The sequence below is a fragment of the Anomaloglossus baeobatrachus genome, chromosome 1 (assembly GCF_048569485.1).
Source record: "Anomaloglossus baeobatrachus isolate aAnoBae1 chromosome 1, aAnoBae1.hap1, whole genome shotgun sequence".
In the NCBI taxonomy this organism is placed as follows: Eukaryota; Metazoa; Chordata; class Amphibia; order Anura; family Aromobatidae; genus Anomaloglossus; species Anomaloglossus baeobatrachus.
Window position 1 is genome coordinate 713913777 of NC_134353.1, and position 22902 is coordinate 713936678.

The 22902-nt window shown below is 46.2% G+C and overlaps 1 protein-coding gene across 10 annotated transcripts in view; it reads right to left on the reverse strand.

Moving 5' to 3' along the window:
• FBRSL1 (fibrosin like 1) overlaps positions 1-22902 on the reverse strand; it is a 792546-nt gene that overhangs the window by 623194 nt on the left and 146450 nt on the right. For 9 of the 10 annotated variants that reach the window (XM_075321861.1, XM_075321929.1, XM_075321892.1 and 6 more), the window contains one exon: positions 21169-22171. In XM_075321861.1, coding sequence (XP_075177976.1) covers positions 21169-21456 — 288 coding nt within the window. In that variant the 5' untranslated portion in view covers positions 21457-22171. Of the gene's footprint in view, positions 1-21168; positions 22172-22309; positions 22364-22902 lie in introns of those variants that run through there. The other variant, XM_075321869.1, reaches the window with a different exon arrangement.

Genomic DNA, 22902 nt, shown 5'->3' on the forward strand with positions numbered 1-22902 from the left:
CAGGAGAAATAACAGACACTATGCAGCGTTCTAAAGGCCCCTGTGCACATTACATTTCTCCCCACACTCATGGCTCAGCGATCCTGTGCCCTCTATGAGAGAGATGCTGCCAGACTGCTCTGGTGGTAGATGGTCCAAACGGGGATTCAGCAGGCCAGGTTCCCCTCTCCGATTTCATCTGTACGGGGAGAGTCAGAAGGCCTGATCCCTCTCCCCAATTTCATCTGTACGGGGAGAGTCAGAAGGCCTGATCCCTCTCCCCAATTTCATCTGTACGGTGAGAGTCAGAAGGCCGGATCCCCCCCTCCCCAATTTCATCTGTACGGGGAGAGTCAGAAGGCCGGATCCCCCCCTCCCCAATTTCATCTGTACGGTGAGAGTCAGAAGGCCTGATCCCTCTCCAATTTCATCTGTACGGTGAGAGTCAGAAGGCCTGATCCCTCTCCAATTTCATCTGTACAGTGAGAGTCAGAAGGCCTGATCCCTCTCCGATTTCATCTGTACGGGGAGAGTCAGAAGGCCGGATCCCCCCCTCCCCAATTTCATCTGTACGGGGAGAGTCAGAAGGCCGGATCCCCCCCTCCCCAATTTCATCTGTACGGTGAGAGTCAGAAGGCCTGATCCCCGCCTCCCCAATTTCATCTGTACGGTGAGAGTCAGAAGGCCTGATCCCTCTCCAATTTCATCTGTACAGTGAGAGTCAGAAGGCCTGATCCCTCTCCGATTTCATCTGTACGGTGAGAGTCAGAAGGCCTGATCCCTCTCCAATTTCATCTGTACAGTGAGAGTCAGAAGGCCTGATCCCTCTCCGATTTCATCTGTACGGGGAGAGTCAGAAGGCCGGATCCCTCTCCAATTTCATCTGTACGGGGAGAGTCAGAAGGCCGGATCCCTCTCCAATTTCATCTGTACGGGGAGAGTCAGAAGGCCTGATCCCTCTCCCCAATTTCATCTGTACGGGGAGAGTCAGAAAGCCTGATCCCTCTCCGATTTTATCTGTATGGTGAGAATCAAAAGGCCAGATCCCTCTCCCCAATTTCATCTGTACAGTGAGAGTCAGAAGGTCGGATCTCCCTTCCCAATTTCATCTGTACAGGAAGAGTCAGAAGGCCCATATACACAAACTCAGGCGATCCCACTGATATGGGCAGATTAGGCAGACTTTAATCTAGTCTTTAAGGGAGGAGGGTCTTTAGAAAGGGTCTCAGAGTTCTCATATTTTAAGGGAATGCCAGGGAATCCAACTGGTCTATTTGCACTTGTGTCATAACTATTCGATTGCTAATCATAGGGCCTTTACAAACATGCCCGACAGGCAGTAGGAATACATGAAGCATTATTACCTCTTTATGGGGGAAAAAAACAAAAAACAGTGAAAACACAGAAAGCGTTTGTTTATAATCTTTAGTTGGGATTCTACTTAGTTGTGTGTAGATGTAATGACCAATCGTGTATACTGAATATGTGTGAAATGCTGAAGTCTCGCTAGGCTGTTATTATAAAGCGAGGATGGTTGATGGTCCTACTCCACACTGATGAGGGGCAAATACCCCGAAACGGCTGTCTGTGGATGGATACCATGTTTGGCATAGGTGGTCTCCTTGACTAGAGACTGCCCTTCCCGTGGTTGTTCCTTCCCGGTGAAAGACCTGGCTAGTTTCCTGCCAGCGTTGAGAAACATGTGATGGTGTCTCCGCAGGCCTTCTTGCTTTGAATATTTCCCAGGGGGCATTGCTCTAGAATCACTGCGTTGAGAAACACGTGATGGTGTCTCCGCAGTGGTGGATGTTGATCTCCCTAAGGTCAACCATCCTTGCTCACATAGTCTTTTACTAGGCAATGTCCCACTAGCCAGATTCCTACTCCACACTGATGAGGGGCAAATACCCCGAAACGGCTGTCTGTGGATGGATACCATGTTTGGCATAGGTGGTCTCCTTGACTGGAGACTGCCCTTCCCGTGGTTGTTCCTTCCCGGTGAAAGACCTGGCTAGTTTCCTGCCAGCGTTGAGAAACATGTGATGGTGTCTCCGCAGGCCTTCTTGCGTTATTATAAAGCGGACCATAGAGATGTCAGAACAACGCATACAGTGGGGCACCATCTTCTGCTGCTGAAGGAAACATGGAGGGATTGTAAAACGATGAAAATGTGAGTGTTAAATTGTAAGAATACTTCTAGAACTACCAATTCACCATCAGCACAGCCTGCTAAAAGACTGCACTGTATTGAGACAATATATTGAAAAGGATATTTATCAGCTATCCGCAGCAAAGGTGATAAAAATGTAACTGTTGGGGCCACGCTTGGGACACTAGGACGACTAGAACCCCCATTTCTCCTACATTCAACCTGCCAAGCTGTGATAAGCAGTTGTTGATCATTTTCCCTATTATTACAGTCGCTGTCTGTAAGGTTGATGTCAACAGCTGACACATTGAAGGGAGAGGCACAGTAAATAGATGTAAAATATTTCTCTGTGATATGTTAACATGCCCACTGTAAACATGAAAGTGTGTGTGGGGGGGGGGGGGGAGATCTGATCAGTTGAATTGGAAATAAAGGCTTAAAGGAGTTATCCAGACCTTTTTATTTTCCCCATAGGGCTGAGCACTTATCAGCAGGTAGTTACTGCAATGCGATGATCTCTCCCAGCTGAGAGTGCTCACAAACCGCTCCTGCCAGCAATTCTGCATCCAAAGAAAATCATGTTGCCAGAGTAGTCCTTATCTTCTGCGCTGCTCTGTCAATAAGGTGCCACTGCAAACATGTTGATTGACAGTCAGCTCACCCCTGTGTTAGGGGTACTTCACACACAGCGAGATCGCTACTGAGATCTCTGCTGAGTCACGTTTTTTGTGACCTCATTAGCGATCTCGCTGTGGGTGACACTGAGCAGCGATCTGGCCCCTGCTGTGAGATCGCTGCTCGTTACACACAGCCCTGGTTCGTTTTTTTATTGTTGCTCTCCCGCTGATAAGCACACATCGCTGTGTGTGACAGCGAGAGAGCAACAATCCTGAATGTGAAGGGAGCAGGAGCCGGCGTCTGGCAGCCTGCGTTAAGCTGTAACCAAGGTAAACATCGGGTAACCAAGGTGGTTACCCGATATTTACCTTCGTTACCAGCCTCCGCAGCTCTCACGCTGCCAGTGCCGGCTCCTGCTCCCTGCACACGCTAAGTTAAGTGGTGTGAGCTGGTAACTAAGGTAAACATCGGGTAACCATACCCGATGTTTACCTTAGTTACCAGTGTCCGCAGCTTCCAGACGCCGGCTCCGTGCAAGCGCAGCGTCACTTCCACGTCGCTGCTGGCTGGGGGCTGGTCACTGGTTGCTGGTGAGATCTGCCTGTTTGACAGCTCACCAGCGACCATGTAGCGATGCAGCAGCGATCCTGACCAGGTCAGATCGCTGGTGGGATCGCTGCTGCATCGCTTAAGTGTGACGGTACCCTAACACTGGTAACAGGAAAACTTTGGATGGTTACCACTACGTACATAGAAGTATAACACTGGCAGTAGAAGGAAATGCTCCATCCATCATCCAAATCATAATGGGGAACCCATTTTGATTTTCTCGAAGAACAAACCTAAGCCATTGGGGAATATCAACTTCACTACTAGCCACAACAACTTTTGTTGAAACCAGACTAACATATTGTAATCTCGAAGCCGTTCTAGATCTAGAGGACTGAAAAGAGGATCTTGCAGGATAATGCCGATCCTCAGTGGTCTACTAAAGCATGCAACTGATGCCATGTTTTAGAAATGGTAAATTCCGGCAGATATCTTGTACTGCTACATTGGCTTCAGACACTAGGATGGCAGGTAACTATTCACAGAAATCACCCTGAACTCTGCAATATAAATAACCCATTCTGCAGAGAATTCCTTTGGCTCTCCTATTTCTTTCTTGGAAAGGAACCATCCTCTGAACCAATAATACACCCAAGAATTGCAGACGTTAATGGCAATTGAACAACCAACACTATCTTCTGATGGCGCAGACCTACACTATGTTTCTATAATACAAGAACATGCAGCCTAAAGGCCCCGTTACACGCTACGACATCGCTAACGAAATATCGCTAACGAAATATTGCTGGGGTCACGGAATTCGTGACGCACATCCGGTTAGGGACGGCGTTGCATGTGACACCTACGAGCGACCGCTAACGATCCGAAAAACGGGAAAAATCGTTGATTGTTGCGATATAGTTCGCCATGGGCAGCGATTTGCCCGTGACGCATGCACGACGGGGGTGAGTGCGATTGTTAGCAATGTCGCAGCGTGTAAAGCGGCCTTAAGTCTGAGCAGTTGATAGATCTTAAAGAGTTATTGCCCAAATCAAAAGTTACACCTTATCCAAAAGGGAATAAGGCACAGCAGAGCCTTGTATTAATTTGCGTGGAGATAAGCATACTCCGCTTACGTGCCATTCATTGTCTATGGGACTGATGGAAAACACAGAGTACAGTGCTCGTCTATTTACAGAAGGCAGCGACGCTTCAGACGCTTTGACAATTGTGTGTGATCAATATGAGCAGGATAATATTGGCGACTAGTGGACAGATGATTGATCGCACAGCACAACTGGAAGGTATTAATGCAGCCTATTTACACTTCTATTCAGTACTGGTACAAGAGACTTACTAGAGGATAATACACTCCTGTCTGAGATGCCTTTGTTTTCCACAATCCCACTTTAAAAAAAATTACAAAAAAAACAAAAGGCACGCTAATTACTGCACGAAAGAGATCCGAGAAAGGCCAATCTCTCCTAATCATTGACTGCTGGAAAAGTGAATGGAAAACAAAAGAGAACTACTTGAAGCACAGAAACAAAACTGAGTGGTTACAGCTCCAAACTAGATGTTTTTCTCAAGTCTGCAATTAAAAATAAAAATAGAAGGCAGAACGGGAACTCTGAAATGGGCCAGGAAAACAAGGCTGGCTCTCCAAGCACTTTAATGAGTACATTAGGAATGTCAGCCCTTTCATCCTGCAGGTTTAGTTTAGAAGCTGCATCAGAAACACTATATTAAATTCCTGCGTCACAGGACACCACAAATGGCAGATTCCTTCTATGTTAGTGCAGCAGCATTTACCCTCTCAGGTGATAACCCTTATATACAGTATTTATGGGCCAGGAAGAATGCACAGAGGACACACTCTAGGCTTACTATGCCTTTTCTTTCATGGAGGTAGAATGTACATAGCAAACTGCTGAGGCTACATGCGCACGCTGCTTTTTTTCCTGCCTTTTTGCTGCTTTTTTGGCTGCAGTTTTGTCAGCTGAACTTTCTGACATCTGACTTCCCAGCAAAGTCTATGAGAAGTCAGATTTGTCATGCGCACATTGCAGTTTGTCAGCGTTTTTTTTGTCAAAAGTTTGTGACAAAAAAAATGCAGCATGTTCATTCTTCCTGCGTTTTTGTCAACATTTGTCACCCATTGAAAACAATGAGGGCATCAAAAACGCAGGAAAAATGCATGCTAATCAAAAGTGGTGCATTTTACCTGCGTTTTTGGTACCAAAAACGCAGGTGATTTGACAGGAAGTGAGGTCAGGCAAGTGGTCCCGTCCCATCCTCCACGTGTTCCCCGAAGTACCGCTGTCCCCAGGGGAGATGATGTGGAGGACGGGACTATCAGCGGCGGCGGCAGCGAGAGGGGGATGGACATTGGCAGCTGAAAACATTGATTTTTCCCTCTCGCTGCCGCCGCTGATAGTCCCGTCCTCCACGTGTTCCCCGAAGTACCACTGTCCCCAGTATGCACGCACAGGGGAGATGATGTGGAGGACGGGACTATCAGCAGCGGCGGCAGCGAGAGGGAAAAATCAATGTTTTCAGCTGCCAACGTCCATCCCCCTTCTCGCTGCCGCCGCCGCTGATAGTCCCGTCCTCCACGTGTTCCCCGAAGTACCGCTGTCCCCAGCGTGCACGCACAGGGGAGATGATGGACCCCTCTTCACTGCCACCGCCGCTGAAAGTCCCGTCCTCCACGCTCCTGTCAGCGCTCCACGCTCCTGTCAGCGCTCCACGCTCCTGTCAGCGCTCCACGCTCCTGTCAGCGCTCCACGCTCCTGTCAGCGCTCCACGCTCCTGTCAGCGCTCCACGCTCCTGTCAGCGCTCCACGCTCCTGTCAGCGCTCCACGCTCCTGTCAGCGCTCCACGCTCCTGTCAGCGCTCCACGCTCCTGTCAGCGCTCCACGCTCCTGTCAGCGCTCCACGCAGTAGCGCGATCAGCTGAGCTGTCACTGAGGTTACTCGCGGCCACCGCTGGATTCAGCGGTGGCCGCGGGTAACCTCGGTGACAGTTCAGCTGATCGCGCGGCTGTCTTCATTAGCTGCATGGAGGTGACCGGAGCGGCGGTGTCTGCTGCTTCTCCGGTCACCTGCATGCAGCAGAGCTGGATGCGACGCTGGAGCATGCTGGATTACGCCGGACATGGAGGGCTTTGTCGGGGTTAATAAATTGGTAATGAGGGAATGTGTTTGTGTTTTTTATTTCTAATAAAGGATTTTTCGGGTGTGTGTGTGTTTATTTACTGTAATTTACAGATTAATCATGGAGGGTGTCTCAGACGCCTGACATGATTAATCTAGGACTTATTGGCAGCAATGGGCTGCCAATAACTCCTTATTACCCCGATTTGCCAACGCACCAGGGCAAATCGGGAAGAGCCGGGTACAGTCCCAGAACAGCCGCATCTAATGGATGCGGCCATTCTGGGCGGCTGCTGACTGATATTGTTAGGCTGGGGGGCTCCCCATAACGTGGAGCTCCCCATCCTGAGAATACCAGCCTTCAGCCGTATGGCTTTATCTGGCTGGCATTAAAATTGGGGGGGACCGCACGCCAGTTTTTTTTAATTATTTATTTCTAATTTTTTTTTTTCAATTCAACAAGCTTTATGGGCTTGTTTGAACTGAAAAATACATGAAACAATTGTTGACAAAACTGCAGCCAAAAATGCACCAAAAAAGCAGCAAAAATGCACCAAAAAAGCACCTACATTTTTTGTGACATTTCCAGGCTCTCTCTGACAAGGTGCAGTTTTGGCTGAAGTTTTGGCTGAAGTTTTGGCTGCAGTTTTGGCTGCAGTTTTGGCTGCAGTTTTGGCTGCAGTTTTGGCTGCAGTTTGTGAACACAAAAAAGAAGCAGCGTGCGCATGTAGCCTTAGAAGTCTCTGCATCACTCACTGAAAGCTCGTGTGATAACCTGCTACTTACAGCATGAGGTTCCCGTGACGAGGGTTGTAGGCTTCCGTCTTATGGCCATAACACCAACAAAAAACCTCTTTTTTGTACAGGATACAGCCAGGCACCTTTCTGTTAGGCCTTGCATATTAGAGTTCCTGTCCCTGTATGATGCACAGTTGAGTACAGCTTGGCAGCCCTCCTGATCTAATAGTATGGGCGTCACCTAACAGGCTGCGGGATTGTGACTGTTTATCTGCAAGTGTGAATAGTGCTCTATGCAAGCCATCAGTGTGAAGTTTTACCATCCAGCAATCGCCCCCTCCCTGTTTGGATGTGTGTGTGATTTGCTCCTCCTGCACCTGTGATGCCTCCACCTAGTGGGGGCTTAGCTGTATCCTGCTGGAGTAGTAGTTTTTGGCCTAGGTAACATACAGCTGCAGTTCCATCTTTGCTGTAAGTAATGATATTTATTCCCTTTTGTTGCTTTTTTATATTACAGCAAGAATGGAAGCAAAGTACCCCGATCACCAAATCCAAAAGAGCATCACTTTACTCACCAAAACCAGCGCACCAGAGAAAAGGGGAGCAGAAAACACATCACACGATCTGAAGACATGAACAAACAGCCTCCAAGACACTGCTATCTCTGGAATTATATTTACATCACAGCATTTTGCAAGCTGCTATATGAAATTATATAATATTTTACACACACAAATATGATTGCAAATCGAACTTTTCATCTTATTATGGGCGATTCAACCAGTTGTAAGAAATCTTTAAACAACGGACTGGCCCAGGGATCAGTGCTGGCACCTCTCCTGTTTGCCCTGTACCTAGCTGATATTCCTAAAACAGGGTCACGGAAATTTGGATATGCCGATGACTGGGCACTTGCTATGGTAAGCAAAAACAATGGAGGAAGCAGAGGATCTTCTTACAAAAGATCTTAGTGTAATGGGAAAGTACTTCCGACAATGGAGATTAAAACCTAACCCATCAAAAACGGAAGTTTGTTGCTTTCATTTACACAATGCAAGTGCCAAGACTGAACTTAAAGTACAATTTGAAGACCAATCTGTTAAACACAATTTCAATCCTAAGTACTTAGGTGTAACCCTTGATAGAAGTCTAACTTTTAAATCCGATCTGGATAAATTGGCACAGAAACTGAAAGCACGTACTAATATTATTCAGAAACTTTGTGGATCCTCATGGGGCTCGGCAACATCTGTTTTGAGAACATCTACTCTTGCCCTGGTGTACTCTGCTGCAGAATACTGTGCTCCAGCATGGTTAAATAGCTGTCATGTAAACTTAATTGACACTCAGCTGAACAACTCTTTGCGTATAATATCTGGTGCTATTACACCTACACCTGTTCACTGGTTACCTGTGCTGGGTCATATCGCACCCGCAAATCTAAGAAGACAAAAGCTCCTACTTAAAGAGTACACTAAAGTAGTGAATAATGAAAAACTTCCAATACACCAAAATATCAGAGATGTTACAATACAACGATTGAAATCAAGACACCCACCCATCCGAACTGCAATCACCTTGCATGAACAAAACTTCAATTTAGAGGAGAACTGGCGAGAACTTTGGGTCAATGTAGTAGAAGGTGATCCCCAAATGTTCCCTAATTTACAAAACCGTCCACCAGGCTTCAATCTACCAAGGAAAACATGGGTTACTCTAAATTGTATCAGAACAAACTTTGGCGTCTGTGCAGATTTTATGTATAATTGGGGAAAATATGACTCTCCGACCTGTGACTGTGGAGCAGATCATCAAACTATCCAGCACATTGTTGAGGAGTGCCCACTGAGATCCTACCATGGTGACAAGAAGGATTTCTATATTGTAAATGATAACGCTATTGCATATATAGAAAATCTTGATATTCAAATTTGATTTTTATCCTTTTGATATTTTTCAAATCACTGTCTATTGTCTGGTGTTTATTTTTATATGATGGTAAGATATACATTCATACGATTAAATAAATAAATTTACACACACACACACACACACACACACACACACACACACACACACACACACACACACACACACACACACACACACACACACACACACGCAGCCGTAATAAAAAAAAACATGTATATGAGTGGTATATAAAGCTGAGGTTCAAAACAGCACTATAGTTTGTTTGTTTTGGAGCTTTATAGAAGCTCAGTATTCCACAACTCCATGCACTTCATCTACCGGTACCATACATTTCCAGTATTAAAGGACCACTCCGGCTGTTATTATTATTATTATTATTATTATTACTACTACTACTACTATTACTACTACCACCATTAGGCTATGTTCACATTTTGTGTTTTTGCTGCATGTTTTTTTCCCATCAGTTATATACAAATTAGTTAAAAGCTGCTTTTTACATTACCAGCAAACCAAGGAGATTCCAGAAATCTCATACACACACAGCTGGATTTTTTTCCTGACAAATGGAAAATGCATTTTTGAAAGAAGCAGCGTGTCAATTATTTCAGCGGTTTTTGCAGCTTTTTTTCACCATTGAAAAGTGCAAAAATGCGGCTGCATTTTTTTGCTTTTATGATGAATGAAAATAACTATGTAAACACGTACTGTAAACAAATTACACTTTAAAAAACGCAGCAGCCCTATTTTTTTGAAGCAGCTTTTTTTTTACTGCCAAGATAGCAGGTCTTGCTGCAGAAAAAAAAAAAAACATAGCAAAAACGCAACCTGTGAACATAGCCTATATCAGTATGCAGGGCTGTATTTTGCCTTCATGCTGCCCTAGGCACTTTAAGTGGTCGCGCCCCTTAGTGACAACGTAAAACTGAGTTTTCGCACACGACATCTGTTTAAGGCAGATCTACTCTGTAGCACACTTTAAAAAGTATCAATAAGAAACTAACCCCCCCCCCCCAATGGGAATCACCACAGGCACATCAAAACATAGCATGAGTATAAAATATTCCCACCACACCGTCCCCACTTTTATACTGTGACTGTGACACTGCCCCTAATAAACTAAAACACCACTCTGCCCTCCCTTATAAACCACTGTATACCCACCACACCTTCCTCGATTATGAAATATGATCTGTACATTGTGAGGAGGGAGCAGCATGATTTGAGGACAATGTCCCATGCATGCTGCCCCCTCCTCACAATGTCCCATGCATGCTGCCCCCTCCTCACAATGTCCCATGCATGCTGCCCCCTCCTCACAATGTCCCATGCATGCTGCCCCCTCCTCACAATGTCCCATGCATGCTGCTCCCTCCTCACAATGTCCCATGCATGCTGCCCCCTCTTCACAATGTCCCATGCATGCTGCTCCCTCCTCACAATGTCCCATGCATGCTGCCCCCTCCTCACAATGTCCCATGCATGCTGCCCCCTCCTCACAATGTCCAATGCATGCTGCTCTCTCCTCACAATGTCCCATGCATGCTGCCCCCTCTTCACAATGTCCCATGCATGCTGCCCCCTCCTCACAATGTCCCATGCATGCTGCCCCCTCCTCACAATGTCTCATGCATGCTGCTCCCTCCTCACAATGTCTCATGTATGCTGCTCCCGCCTCAGAATGTCCCATGCATGCTGCTCCCTCCTCACAATGTCCCATGCATGCTGCTCCCTCCTCACAATGTCTCATGCTTGATGCTCCCTCCTCACAATGTCCCATGCATGCTGCTCCCTCCTCACAATGTCCCATGCATGCTGCTCCCTCCTCACAATGTCTCATGCATGCTGCTCCCACCTCACAATGTCCCATGCATGCTGCTCCCTCCTCATAATGTCCCATGCATGCTGCTCCCTCCTCACAATGTCCCATGCATGCTGCTCCCTCCTCACAATGTCTCATGCTTGATGCTCCCTCCTCACAATGTTCCATGCATGCTGCTCCCTCCTCAAAATGTCTCATGCATGCTCCTCCCTCCTCACAATGTCTCATGCATGCTGCTCCCGCCTCACAATGTCACATGCATGCTGCTCCCTCCTCACAATGTCTCATGCTTGATGCCCCCTCCTCACAATGTCCCATGCATGCTGCTCCCTCCTCACAATGTCCCATGCATGCTGCTCCCTCCTCACAATGTCCCATGCATGCTTCCCCCTCCTCACAGTGTCTCATGCATGCTGCTCCCTCCTCACAATGTCCCATGCATGCTGCTCCCTCCTCACAATGTCCCATGCATGCTGCTCCCTCCTCACAATGTCCCATGCATGCTGCTCCCTCCTCACAATGTCCCATGCATGCTGCTCCCTCCTCACAATGTCCCATGCATGCTGCTCCCTCCTCACAATGTCCCATGCATGCTGCCCCCTCCTCACAGTGTTCCATGCATGCTACCCCCTCCTCACAGTGTCCCATGCATGCTCCCCCCTCCTCACAGTGTCCCATGCATGCTGCCCCCTCCTCAGTGTCCCATGCATGCTGCCCCCTTCTCACAATGTCCCATGCATGCTGTCCCTCTCCATGAGCTCCTAATGCTGCCTTCCTCTTTTCCATAATGAGACCTTCATGTTGCCCCACTCATGCTAAGACCACCACACTAACGCTTATGCTGAGACCCCCCCCACACACACTACCCCACTCTTGATATTGACTCCCCTACATTGCTCCACTCCATACTGATCCCACACATGCTGCCCCTTCTTCACAATGAGCTCCCAATGCTGCCCCCTCTTATTCTGAGTCCTTACACTCCCCCCACCCAATCGATTTTGTCATTGCACTATCCCTCATCCCTTGTCCTCTGTCTCTAGCATTAGCCCCTCTCTCCCACTCCCCCAGCATCAGCCTCTCTCCCCCAGCATCAGCCTCTATCTTCCCTCAGCATCAGCCTCTCTCCCCCAGTCTCAGCCTTTGCCTCCCCCCAGCCTCAGCCTGCCCCAGTCTCCGCCTCAGCCTCCCTCCAGCCTCCCTCCAGTCTCAGCCTCAGCCTCCCTCAAGTCTCAGCCTCAGCCTCCCCCCAGTCTCAGCCTCAGCCTCCCCCCAGTCTCAGCCTCAGCCTCCCCCCAGCCTCAGCCTCAGCCTCCCCCCAGCCTCCCCCCAGTCTCAGCCTCCCTCCAGTCTCAGCTTCTGCCTCCCTCAAGCCTCCCCCCAGTCTCAGCCTCCCTCCAGCCTCCCCCCAGTCTCAGCCTCCCTCCAGCCTCACCCCAGTCTCAGCCTCCCTCCAGCCTCACCCCAGTCTCAGCCTCAGCCTCCCTCCAGCCTCCCCTCAGTCCCAGCCCCTGCCTCCCTCCAGCCTCCCCAAGTCTCAGCCTCTGCCTCCCTCCAGACTCCCCCAGTCTCTGCCTCTGCCTCCCTCCAGCCTCCCCCAGTCTCTGCCTCCCTCCAGCCTCCCCCCAGTCTCTGCCTCTGCTCCAGCCTCCCCCCCCCCCGCATGCGCAGATCTCCGGTCTGCATTAGAGACACTCCCACGCTCCTTATGAATCCACTTACCTGCTCCAGTGCCCGCCACCATCTTCCTGGCTCACGTGAGTATCCTCTTCTGACACCGGCTTCCATCACGGCATCATCCGCGGCGTCCTGCTGTGAGCTCTGCATGTGACGTCCACACAGCAGTGGACGCATCACAGAGGAAGGAGCTGATTGGCGCGCGCCTGTGACCCCGGAAGTGCAGGCGCCGGCAGTTCCGGGGTCAATCAGCTCCCTGTGCTGTGCTCGGCAGCCACAAAAAAAAAAATGTAAAAAAAAAATGTAAAAAAAAAAAAAAAAAAAAATTTTTTTTTTTTTTTTTTTTTTTGCTGCCAGAAGGTGCCACCCCTCACAATCTGCCGCCCTAGGCACCGGACCACGGGTGCCTAATGGTAAATACGGCCCTGTCAGTATGTGTGTATATGTAGAGAGTGGATTCAATTACGTAGGGGGGTCGCGATTCTTTGCCATTTGCAACACCGCTTCGGTTCCATCCAGCGTCACGTGACCACAATTGTGACCATCCCTCTGACACAGGATTATTGATGTGCACTGGGCGTCTTGTTCCCAATGGCAGACTATAAAATTCAGATAGGGGCTCTCCTAGCCAAGAGACACATTTGTGTCAAGCTTTATTTAGATCATTTTTTCTTTGTGTTGGCAGCATGTAGTTTTACCTGCTAAACTCTACTGAAGACTTCCACAAGCGTCTCTCAATACTTTACTGAAATGTTAGATGACAGGCTAGTGGTGCTCCTTGTTGGTCACAGTTTTTTTCCTTCAGTTCAATCTACACATCTCCAGTAGAATTTAGGTCAGACACTTGAGATGCCTACTCCAATAGTTTCAATAGCAATAACCGTTAAGGCCAAACTGTCCTATTGCAGCGTTACCTGACCAGGGAAGATTCCCAGAGATGGTCAGGCCTTGGTCCTCATGATCACCAGTAAACTTTAGTCTGCTTTTTTTTTTTTTATATATACTGGTCTTGGGGTAGGAGCTTTTTTCTTGCATGAATGCTTTTTATAGCAGGACACTGTTTATCAAGAACACAGATACTTTGTTACATGATTTATCCAGCGCCATCAACATTTCTCTCTGCTGGTGTCTCAAGGTTCAGTTGAACCAAAGTTTGCTCAGATTTATGCTTCCTTCTTGAACCACGACGTGTGATGCCAATGTTTTATCAGTAGGAGATTATCACTGTATGTAGAACAGCTGATGTGCCAGCTAGACTGACCAGACTCCCTCATGTGATAAACAGCTCACTGTTGCTATACAATTTACACAGAAAATTGTGGTATGAGCGAGGTTAGCTTTTTGAGCTCTGCTACTTGCTTGATTTAACAACTCTGTGTCACAACTGCTGAACCCATAAACTGATACATTGTTTCCCTACATAAGGGTAAGTTCACACAGTGCGTTTTTTCACGACGTTTTTGCGCGTTTTTCGGGTGCGTTTTTGGCCTCAAAACTGCATGACTTTGCTTCCCCAGCAAAGTCTATGCGTTTTCATTTTTGCTATCCGCACACAACTTTTTTTTTTAAGCTGCGTTTTTGAGCTTAAAAAAAAAAAAATGGACATGTCAATTCTTTCCTGCGTTTTCCCCCCATGCAATGCATTGGAAAAACGCATCAAAACACAGAGATCAAAAACGCATCAAAACGCAGCGTCAAAAAAACCGCAGCGTGTGAACTTAGCCTTATGCTGCTCTAAGAGGAGGTCGCAATAAACCTGGTGACAGATTCCCTCCAAGGCTACTTTCCCATGTAGCATCTCCACTGCAGATTTGCTATAGCAGCATTTATAACTTCAGATATGAATGGGAAGAAGCAGCAAGAAAGACGTTGCTTAAAAGGGATTGTACAGTACTAGACAACTATCTGCAGACCATCAGATGCTGTTGATCAGCTGCAGCCCTTCAGTGTCACCTGATCACTGCAACCAATCAATGGTCACTTATTGGCTGAAGACATTCTTTCACAGCATAACAACACGTGACTGGAAACCACAGCGCTAACATTGCAGGATCTGGGAGGAGAGTTCATTTTTTTTTTTTAGTGGGGCTCACTACCAGTTAAAAGAGGTGGTTCACTATTCTGCAATAAAATAGGGAAGGCTTTTTCTAAATACCTTGCTCAGCCAATTCTGCCTCTAAGCGGCGCTATTGCTGTCCGCTCATCCCCATGAAGTGACCTCCGTGATCCGGTGACGTCAGGTCAACTTCCAGTTGACCTGACATCACCGAGGCCAGCCCCAGTCTTCCTGATCACTGGGGTGTGGGCGATGTTTCCCTGCTCGTCACAGCCCAGCATCGCTCCTGCTTGAGGCACTCTGCAGTGAAAGAGGGAGTACACTCCGTCCACAGCAGTCACTCAGGAAGACTGGGGCTGGCCTCGGTGAGGTCGTGTCAACTGGTCGTTTACGTGACATCACCGGATCTCAGAGGTCATAGAGGAGGGGGATCACTTCATGGGGATGAGTGGACCGCAATAGCGACGCTCAGAGGCCCAATTGGCTGAAGTATTTGACAATAGCCTTCACTATCAGTTATACACAGATGTGGCCACTATTGCAGAGTAGTGAACCCCCTCTTTAAAAATTTTGCAGCACTGGAGAACCACATTAGGGCCCGCTGCCTGTGACCAGCTGCTGTGTGAACATGTATCCATGATTCATAAAGTCAAGGGACCAGACACCCGACTAATACTGCAAAAAGTGTGTGTCCCTTTTGTTCTATGTAAAGTAATTTAAATTTTTAAATTCCTATCATCACTTTGCCCTCCATGGAGAATTGGAATTTCCAGCATGCCTTTATAAATGCAGACCTTTAGGACCTGCTGGGAGTTGTAGTTTTCTCAACAGATTGCATTCCATGAAGGGGGAGTTCATATATAGCGGGAGCCAAAAATTGTACTTACATTGGCTTTCACAGCAAAACAGCACAGGGTTCAAAAATTGATTGCTTTTTAAAATCTGAAGTAGTTTATTTACTGAATGAAACCATTAACAATTAAATTGAATACTGCAACATTGTGTGGTAAAACTGTACACAACACAGCCACCTTTCCATTCATAAGAATGGAGAAAGTTTTTTTTCTGGGATTTTGTGTACAAGGGTCAGGTAATATTTGCATTAGAAATAGCAGCAGGGAGGAGTAGATTGTACAAGGAAGATTAGAGGGTGGAGAAGTAGGAAAGCATTTCTATTACCTGTGTGGGCAGAAAAACAGCCTGTAGAGAAGGAGGAAAGCATGTAAAGAGGAACCACTCCAGGGAGAAAGCGGAGTGCTAGAGAAGGCAGCAGCCTCCTGGACACAATGCAGATCAGGGAGTGCGGAAAGAAAGGAAGGACCTGCAGACTGAAACGAAGGGCCAATGCTGAAACTGGCAGTAGCCACAATCCTCTGCAAGAATTATCATTTCTATGTCAAATCTGTCTTTAGCCATTAACTAGTCTGTTCTCTGCAGGATTTCTATACAACGTTCAGTAACTAGTTAACCTTTTTTAGGTTTAAGATTAATGTAAAATGCCAACAAAGCAGATGCCGTATATAATTTGGTGAAGAGAAATGTATGGTCCCAAAGTGTGTGGAGTTGTAGACAATGAAGATTATACATTATCCTAAATGTACAGAAACTTTCAGCCTCAATGTACATAAAAAGTAAACATCTGAATAACACATCATGATGCGAAAACTGACAGAAACCACTTTTTACACAGGGTCACACCTTAGAAAGGCAAAATAACGTTTCCATTAAAAATCCATAGACTATACGTACAAAAGCCTGCATGTATAATATACAGTATATCACAAAAGTGAGTACACCCCTTACATTTTTTAAATTATTTTTTGTGTTTTCATAGGACAACACTGAAGACATGACACTGACACAATGTCAAGTAGTCAGTGTACAGCTTGTATAACAGTGTAAATTTGGTATGCCAAATAACGCAACACACAGCCCTTACTTTTGTTGCCAGTGGTTTAGACAATTGAGTACACCCCTAACGGAAAATGGGCAAGTTGTGCCCAATTAGCCATTTTCCCTCACCGGTGTTACAAAATCTCAAGTGTGAATGGGAGCAGGTGTGATAAATTTGGTGTTCTCTCTCACACTGGTCACTGGAGGTTCAACATGGCAACTCGTGGCAAAGAATGCTCTGAGGATCTGAAGAAGGAAAAAAAAAAAAAAAAAAAAAAAAAAAAAAAAAAAAAAAAGAATTGTTGCACACCAAGTTTACACGGTTAGGCTGAATGCCCACGATTAGGGTTCACAGCGTTTTGATCGCAGCATGTTTCAGCTGTATCCAAAACGCTGCAATGTACAGTACAAGCAAAGTGGATGGGATTTCTGAGAAATCCCATGCACACTATGTGTGTACTGCCCGCAGCGTAAATTGACCTACAATGTGGCTTTGAGATCCGGAAGCATGTCAATTCTTTGCTGTGGAGTCGCAAGCCTTCACCTTAGGGAGGACAGAAAAGAGACCGCAACTGACCGAGCCCAGAAAGTAGGTACTAGCAGCCGCGATCTCCTGCGGAGGAGACTCGCAGCCCCACAGTCCAGGACACAGCGGGTTTCTGAGACCATGGGCACGTACCTTTAGGCTTGAGTCACACTTGTTTGAGACTCACGCAAGGAACGCATCGAAACAACTGGTACGGTCGGCCGCTCTCTGAACAGCAGCATGTATTTCGATGCAACTGCACGCTCCTGTCTGGGAAGTGGCAGGCAGTGACAGGTGACGTGACGCGACCCTCACGTGAGTCACACACAGGTATGACTCCAGCCTAAGGCTACATGCGCACACTGCTTTTTTTGCTGTGTTTTTGGCTGCAGTTTGTCAGAACTTTCTGACATTTGACTTCCCAGCAAAGTCTAGGAGAAGTCAGATTTTCTATGCGCACATTGCAGTTTGTCAGCATTTTGTCAAAAGTTTGTGACAAAAAAAATGCAGCATGTTCATTCTTCCTGCATTTTTGTCAACATTTGTCACAAAAACGCACCAAAAACGCACCTATAATTACAAGCATTTTTTGTGACATTTCCAGGCTCTCTCTGACAAGGGGCAGTTTTGGCTGCAGTTTGTGAACACAAAAAGATGCAGCGTGCGCATGTAGCCTTATACAAGCTCTCCACCAACCAATTTAATTTACATTGTATCAAAGTGTCATATCTTCAATGACGCCCCATGAAAAGATATAAAATATTTACAAAAATGTGAGGGGTGTACTCACTTTTGTGACATACTGTATGTTTAGTTTCAACAAACGCTAAAAGGAGTTGTTTCACCAAATATAATCCTTTTCAAATAGTGGGCACCCAGCAAACAGTTAGTTTTACTGGAGAAGTCATAGGCATTCAGGCATTTTCTGGGCAGCAGACACTGCAGAGGAAACGTTAGCATTATATGGCATTCATTAGGATGATGGGCCAGTCCATATACTGAAAAAGGATGGCCCATATGTGTCTGTACAGGAGCGGCTTTCATAGACTGCAGCATGACCACACCATTTAAATTTGTGCAGTAAGAAAGTCACATGTTTTGGCACAATTTTAGAAGCAACTTTGTGACCTCTGTAATTTCTGCTCTAATCTGGTGCAGGCAGAATCATAAACACAGGCCAGAATTACAAAAGACTTTAAAGAAACCAAACAATGAAGAATATTTATGTTTCCGCAAAACCAAGAGAAAACAAATGGAGGATCAAAGAAAAAAGCCAAATTACACCAATATAAATGTGTGCATAATAAGTAGAATAGTTGGAGGAAACAGAAGGATTAATGCGAGAGAGAAATCTGGAGCTGTTTGCCATCTGAGCAGAGACTGCTTTAATAAAAATAAACATTCCCCTCTACTTTGTAGAGACAAGTACTGTTTACTTAGCAAATACTGTTTACTTAAGAAATGGTGACTTGCCTTAAAGTACTGAAGAGTCAGGTGTGCACTGTACAGCATAGACCAGCTTCCACCACAAGTGGATCCCAGAACATTGATCATTGCAGAACACGTAGAGGGTCCCTTCCGGCATACACTTGTGTCCGATCCAACACCGTAAGCACCAGCAAGTATTGTGCACTGGTCCTATAAACAAGAAGATCTGTGCACAATACATGACGTACAGCTGCATCTCGCCATTTCCAATGTCAAATCGGGCAGGAGAGGATCCCTGGAGGTACACTTAAAGGCACAGCGATAAACGGCTGCACAGATTTAGCTCTGTTTACATCTGCTATGGAGAATTGCAGATTCCATACTATTTAAAGCCATGTAACTAATGTGCCTTGCCATAGCCTAACTTTATAGTATGTTCTATAGAAAAAAAAAAACAAAAAAAAACCCATTTCTGTGCCATCAAAAATCAGATTGGACTTGTATAGTTTGCCCATATGTGCAGTTATCGGACAGTGTCAAGAAATACACCATGGCAAATACTGTCAAAGGTGTTTTAAATACATACAAAATGCTCCAACTACAATAACAGCTCAGACTAAGAAGCCAAAACATTAGATTTTGCATTGAGAACACAATAAACCATGGTTTCAAAGAATCCTGTGTCCACAATCACCTTTATCAACAATCATTCGGGTTCGGGCTCTCCGGCGTGCTCGATTCCATAAACTAAAAGGTGTCATTGAAATAACTAAAATAAAATATCAACAAAACAGTGAGCGCTGACGAGGTGACAACTTGTATTCTGTTACTAAGCAGCCTCTCAAGACACAAACAATTTAGGACCCAATTTAAAGTACACAGTACAAGCTTATGACTGACAGCCCTAGGAATCACATTTTAGAGAAGGACTGTCACCACTGACGGCTTTATTATCTCCATAGTCTGGAGAACACAATGCCTAGGTGGATTATCAATCTACACTGCACACTGGCATGGCCACACAATGCCTAGGTGGATTATCAATCTACACTGCACACTGGCATGGCCAGACCTATAGAATTGAATGTCATGAACATAAATATATACTTAAAGGGAATCTGTTACCAGGTTTTTGCTCCCACATCTGAGAGCAGCATAATGTAGAGACAGAGACCCCGATTCCAGCAGTGTCACTTACTGAGCGGTTTGCTGTCATTTTTATAAAATCAGTGTTTTCTCTGCAGATCTAGCAGTTATACAGAGCTCATGAATATGCTGAACTACCTGGCTGCACACCAAGTACTCTTCTAATGATAATCTACTGCTGACTAAACTGAGATTTTATTAAAACTACACTAAGCAGCCCAGTAAGTGACACATCTCTGGAATCAGGGTCTCTGCCTCTACATTACGCCTCTCTTAGATTAGGCGGCAAAAAGTTGGTGACAGGCATTTTTTTAGACTACTTCTATTTGTAATCACATGATCATGTCCATCCTTCTATCTTCCAGTGACATTACATACATCAGTCACATGGGCTATGCATAATACACCCCCAATGGATGCACATCGTCAATCACAAGCCACACATTGGGCTGGGATACTAAACTCCGCTATGGTGTCAGCGAGCCCTACAGATTCTACTGCACATGGATCTGGTTTTTCACGTTGTAAGTGCCATCATTGGATCTGTAGTTTATGAAATTAATAGCGCTCTTCCAGGATGTAAGCATAATTACCATTAAGGCCGATCTCACCATCCACATTCCATGGTCTGTACTCGGACTGGCAGCGGCTCTCTTAACTGAATTAGGCTCAGGAGACCCGAGGGCAGTACATGCATAACCTGTGAAACTGGCCTACGGCTAGGAGCACACCTGCATGTAGAGTTCCAGTTAGGAAAACGGGACTTATGGAAAAAATAATCCATCACACGACAGACAAATTTAAGCCAGATAGACCCCTCCTCTGACTATTCGTTTCCATTATAGTGTCCAGCATTTTACTATTATAAAAAAAAAAAAAAAAAGACAAAAAAAAAAAAAAGACAAACAAACGGTGCTCTCTTTCTTCTAGTAAAAATGATGATACATGAGACAGCGCCTGGTGTAACAGTCTCAAAAGCAGGTGTGAACGTAGCCCAAAACAATAAAGCAAAACAGAAACTAGGAAACATAACGCATACTAGCTGTAGGACATCTGTATTTCATAAAACATATTATTGTTATTGCCAAGCCAGCAATTATAAATAATCCTCCAAAAATGCCTTTACATCTTGAATTTCAAGCCAGTAAGGTACAATAATAATCTAGAATGTGCAGTACCAAACAGGGTGACAGTGCCAGTTAATATCTACCTATTGGTAAAACCAACAGCAGGGAACCCTCCAATGACTGGACAGGTGACAGAATGACAACATACCCCATAAAGAGAATCAGCTGATCGAGCACTGGCATTCACCTGTCTGAGTCCACATAAAAGCCGTGCCCATCACATGGCGAGAGCCTACAGATACTGGCCACAATGCTGTGCTAACAGGACAAAGAACTGTTACATTTGCAGCGTTCAGAAGGATTAATGTGGGTTTTGAAGAACAGATATACAAGGCATCAACTATAAATAAGACGACATGACCCACTCTTACCTCTAAGGCTTCCAGGGTATTGAAGCTGGCAATTGCAAAACCATCAATTATATCCTCCTCCTGAGAACTGGATTCTCTCCGCTTACGTCTGGGCGGTCTGGCATTTCTGGCTGAAGCAGCTGGATTTTTACCATTCTGATTTGAATTCTCCTTTCCCAGGCCCCTTTCAGCTTCTGAGCCAGAGGAGGGGCTCTGGTTTCGGGGATCCCTGACAGATGGGTCTCTTCTCCTCACCCTGTCCCTTTGAGACCTGGATCTCCTGCTCTGCTGTTTTATTTTGACATCCATCTTCCTTCAATAACAAATAAGCTAATTATAAATCCACAGGGAAATTCCAACGAGTGACCTTGAATCCACAAATCCAATTACTAAGCACAACTGATACAGAAACTGGATGCAATGGCTACTTACATGAAGGAAATATTTAATGTAATATCCATGTATAAATAGAGAATAATCCAGTAAGGAATTGTACTCTCCCGCAGATCCCTCCAAGCAATGCAGGCTTACTGTTTACTTATTAATATTTCCTGCACACAAATCCAATTCTGCTTAGCATCCACTTGTATTGCAACTTTTCCGTGCCATTAAATTGCCACAATATTTCCTATTTGTATGGCTAAGACACTGCCCAAGAACCTTTAAAGGCAGCTGCATCCTGGTGAAGAAGGAGAAGGAGGGAGTCAGAAATCCCTCATGTTGTGGTGCTGCTAGGAGGGAGGAAGGAGGGGAGGAAGGACACCCCCTCCGCCAATGTAAGCCCTATTCCTCTCCTCTCTCCGGCGGGTGTATGGATCTCGGCAGATAAACACAGAGAAAGGAGGAAGCCCAAGATCCTAATCACAGACGCTGACTGCCGAGCCGCTGCCTCTTCTGAGCTGCTGGGGCCATTCTCTCGCTCTCCTCTTTCTCTGTTTAAATCCCCTCCATTCTCGGTCCGGATGGGGTGCTGGACGGAACCCCCTGGCCTCCCGGGCGCCTCCGGGTCACCGATCGTCCAATCCTGAAAGCAGACACAAATAGGGGAGATGTTAGATCAGCGATCCGAGCTCTTAAAGAGACAGGAGGAGGGGAGGAAATGTTCTCACTGAATTGTACAGTGCAGCAGAAAAAAAAACCCCAAAGCAGATAAGTGACGTACTTCCGGCAGCCTGTAATTACCAGAGGAAGTCAGCCACTTTATTAGTTAGATCTGGCTCCGGGCTTAACCCGTTCTGCGCCGATGGGAGTAGGGTGGCGAGAGCAGGCGGCTGCAGCCCGGTCCAGGGGCGGGATCACCAGGCACAAAGTAACCGGAATAATCGCGATACTCTGAGCACACGACATCACAGAGCCGGCGCCGCCTCCTCCACTCCATACCCCGAGGGCAGCCCATCTGCAGCCTGGACAGGGCCACATGCGGCTCTTCTGCTGTGCACTGTGGGTGGCACACAACCGAGGAATGCCAGTAATGGTGGGACTAGATCAGTGCAGTGTGTGATAGGACTAGTGTATGTGATCAGTGCAGTGTGTGATAGGACTAGTGTATGTGATCAGTGCAGTGTGTGATAGGACTAGTGTATGTGATCAGTGCAGTGTGTGATAGGACTAGTGTATGTGATCAGTGCAGTGTGTGATAGGACTAGTGTATGTGATCAGTGCAGTGTGTGATAGGACTAGTGTATGTGATCAGTGCAGTGTGTGATAGGACTAGTGTACGTGATCAGTGCAGTGTGTGATAGGACTAGTGTACGT